This window comes from Neopelma chrysocephalum, unplaced genomic scaffold (assembly GCF_003984885.1).
Source record: "Neopelma chrysocephalum unplaced genomic scaffold, ASM398488v2 Primary Assembly neopelma1_264, whole genome shotgun sequence".
NCBI lineage: Eukaryota > Metazoa > Chordata > Aves > Passeriformes > Pipridae > Neopelma > Neopelma chrysocephalum.
This window is the reverse complement of record NW_020897926.1, coordinates 21,286-24,043: the sequence shown is the minus strand read 5'-3', so window position 1 is coordinate 24,043 and position 2,758 is coordinate 21,286. Positions and strand designations below refer to the sequence as shown.

General features: G+C 62.4%; 1 protein-coding gene across 1 annotated transcript in view; it reads left to right on the top strand.

The window, feature by feature from the left end:
* Positions 1–1,442: 1,442 nt before the first annotated feature.
* Positions 1,443–2,758, top strand: part of LOC113977828 (keratin, type II cytoskeletal 80-like) — an 11,404-nt gene continuing 10,088 nt past the window's right edge. The window contains exons 1-3 of the mRNA XM_027704280.1: positions 1,443–1,786; positions 1,928–2,020; positions 2,082–2,686. Coding sequence (XP_027560081.1) covers positions 1,529–1,786; positions 1,928–2,020; positions 2,082–2,686 — 956 coding nt within the window. The 5' untranslated portion in view covers positions 1,443–1,528. The remainder of the gene's footprint in view (positions 1,787–1,927; positions 2,021–2,081; positions 2,687–2,758) is intronic.

The following is a 2,758-nucleotide window of genomic DNA, read 5'->3' as shown; positions in this document are numbered from 1 at the left end:
CACTCCAAGGGATCCCTTGATCCCCTCCCAGTATCCCTGGATCCCCCCCACAGTCACTGGCCTGGCCCTGCTGGCCCACCCCCCAATCCCAAACCGGGCAGGGCTGAGGGAAGGGGGTCTCTGCAGCTCCCCAGTCCCAAACTGGGCAGGGCTGAAGATTGGGGGTCTCTGCAGCTCCAAACTGGGCAGGGCTGAAGGTCTGCAGCCCCCCAGTCCCACACTGGGCAGGATTGAAGACTGGGGGCCTCTGCAGCTCCAAACTGGAGCAGAGATGAAGGAAAGGGGTCTCTGCAACTCCAAACTGGAGCAGGACTGAAGACTGGAGGTCTGTGCAGCCCCAAACTGGGCAGAGCTGAGGGAAGGGGGTCTCTGCAGCCCCCCAATCCCAAACTGGGCAGGACTGAAGATTGGGGGTCTCTGCAGCCCCAAACTGGGCAGGGCTGAAGGAAAGGGGTTCTCTGCATCTCCAGACTGGGCAGGGCTGAGGGAAGGGGGTCTCTGCAGCCCCAAACTGGGCAGGACTGAGGATCTGCAGCCCCCCAACCCCAGACTGGGATTGTCCCAGCGCTGGGACCCCCCGGAAGGAGCAGCACAGACCCCTCCCCGCCGGGAACAACCCGAACCTCGCACCGGGCAAAGCCGCCCCTCGGGTTTTGTTAAACCTGGGCTGACCCCGAGCGGGCTGATCCCGGCTGGGCTCGGCCGCTCCCGCACCATGTGTCACTCGGACACTCCTCACCCCCCGCGGCAGGCGAGGATTAACTAAACCCGGCTGATCCTCTCGTTAGCGCCGAACTCCTTCAGCTCTGGCTCAGGGTCCCGCGGCGGGCCAGGATTAACTAAACCCGGCTGCTCCTCTGAGGATCCCCGAGGCAGGAGAGGATTAACTAAACCTGGCTGTCCCTCTCGTTAGTGCCGAACTCCCTCAGCTCCGGCTCAGGGTCCCCGCGGCAGGCGAGGATTAGCTAAACCCGGCTGCCCCTCTCAGGATCCCCGCGGCAGGCCAGGATTAACTAAACCCGGCTGCCCCTCTCGTTAGTGCCGAGCTCGCTCAGCTCCGGCTCAGGGTCCGTCCCCGCAGCAGCCGCCGAGTCGCTGTTTGTGCCCCAGACTTAATGAACAGCAATTAGGGAGCCCCGCTAATTAATAATAAATGAATTCTTGCCCTCTCCGAGCACAAATAACCCCACAAAGGGCAGTTTCCAGGGAGGGGATCCCTCTCCAGCCGCCCAGGGAAGGGGCACAGGACCCCCCCCAGGTTTGGCTGCTGAGGTTGAAGCCCCTCCGAGGCTCCCCGGGGTGGTTTAAGTGACCCTTAAACCGCGTCCAAAGCTCGGCCTCCCAACCGGCCCCACAGCAGCTCCAGGGGCAGATCCAGAGCAGGAGATCCGGGGATCGCTCGGCACCCGGGGATGGTCGGGATTCCACCCCCGGGCGTTTGGGGAGGATAGGGCTGGTTTTAGGGAGGATAGGTCTGGATTTAGGGAGGATAGGGCTGCTTCTGGGGAGGATAAATCTGGATTTAGGGATGTTAGGGCTGGTTTTAGGGAGGATAGGTCTGGATTTAGGGATGATAGGGCTGGTTTTAGGGATGATAGGTCTGGTTTTAGGGAGGATAAATCTGGATTTGGGGATGTTAGGGCTGGTTTTGGGGAAGATAGGGCTGGTTTTGGGGAGAATAAATCTCGATTTAGGGATGATAGGTGTGGATTTAGGGATGATAGGGCTGGTTTTGGGGAGGATAAATCTGGATTTAGGGATGTTAGGGCTGGTTTCAGAGAAGGAGGATGCAGTGACTGGAGAAGGACGCAGGGACTGGGAAAAGGACCCAGGATTGGAACAGGAGGACACAGGAGCTGGAAAAAGACCCCGGATTGGAACAGGAGGACACAGGGACTGGGAAAAAGACCCAGGATTGGAACACGAGGACACAGGGACTGGAGAAGGACACAGGATTGGAAAAGGAGGACACAGGGACTGGGAAAAAGACCCAGGACTGGAACAGGAGGACACAGGGACTGGAAAAAGACTCAGGATTGGAACCGGAGGACACAGGGACTGGGAGAAGGACCCAGGAACGGGGAAAAGGAAGGGCCGGTGAGGGAGCAGGAGCTGCCGGTGCCTCCGCATTCCAGGGGAGCTGCCGAGGGAAGGAGGGAAGGGCCGGGGAGGGAGCCGGAGCTCATCCCGGGAGCCGGCGCTGTCTCCGGGCTGACATCAGCGGGCCCGCCCTGCCCGGCCCAGGGCACCTCCCGCCGCTGGAATTCCCTCCCCGCCCGCCGCAACTCCCACCCTCCGCTCCGCCGCTCCCTTCCCAAATCCATCCCTCGCTTGGTTTGTTTTCCCCTTTTTTTCCCCCCCCCTTTCCGTGCCGTCCCCGGGCAGGAGCCGCATCCCGGCTCATGACGAACCCGAGCTCAGCCTTCGCCGGCGGCTCCCTGAGCTCGGCTCGGGGCATGAGCCGGGGTCGGGCCGCGGGTCCCGACGGGGCGGCGACCCCCGAGGGTCCCCCCCGGACCCCCCTGGGCACGGCCGGGCCGCTCCGAGCCCCCCCCCCGAGCCTGGACGTGGAGCCGGAATTGCAGGAGCTGCGGCGGCAGGAGAAGGACGAGATCAAAGCGCTCAACAACCAGTTCGTGACGCTCATCGAGAAGGTCCGACCTGGGGCACACAGGGCTTGGGGGGGGCTCGGGCTCACCCGGGGAGAGGTTTGAGGGGTGTTCGGTCACATTTAGGGAGGGTAGGTCTGGTTTTAGGG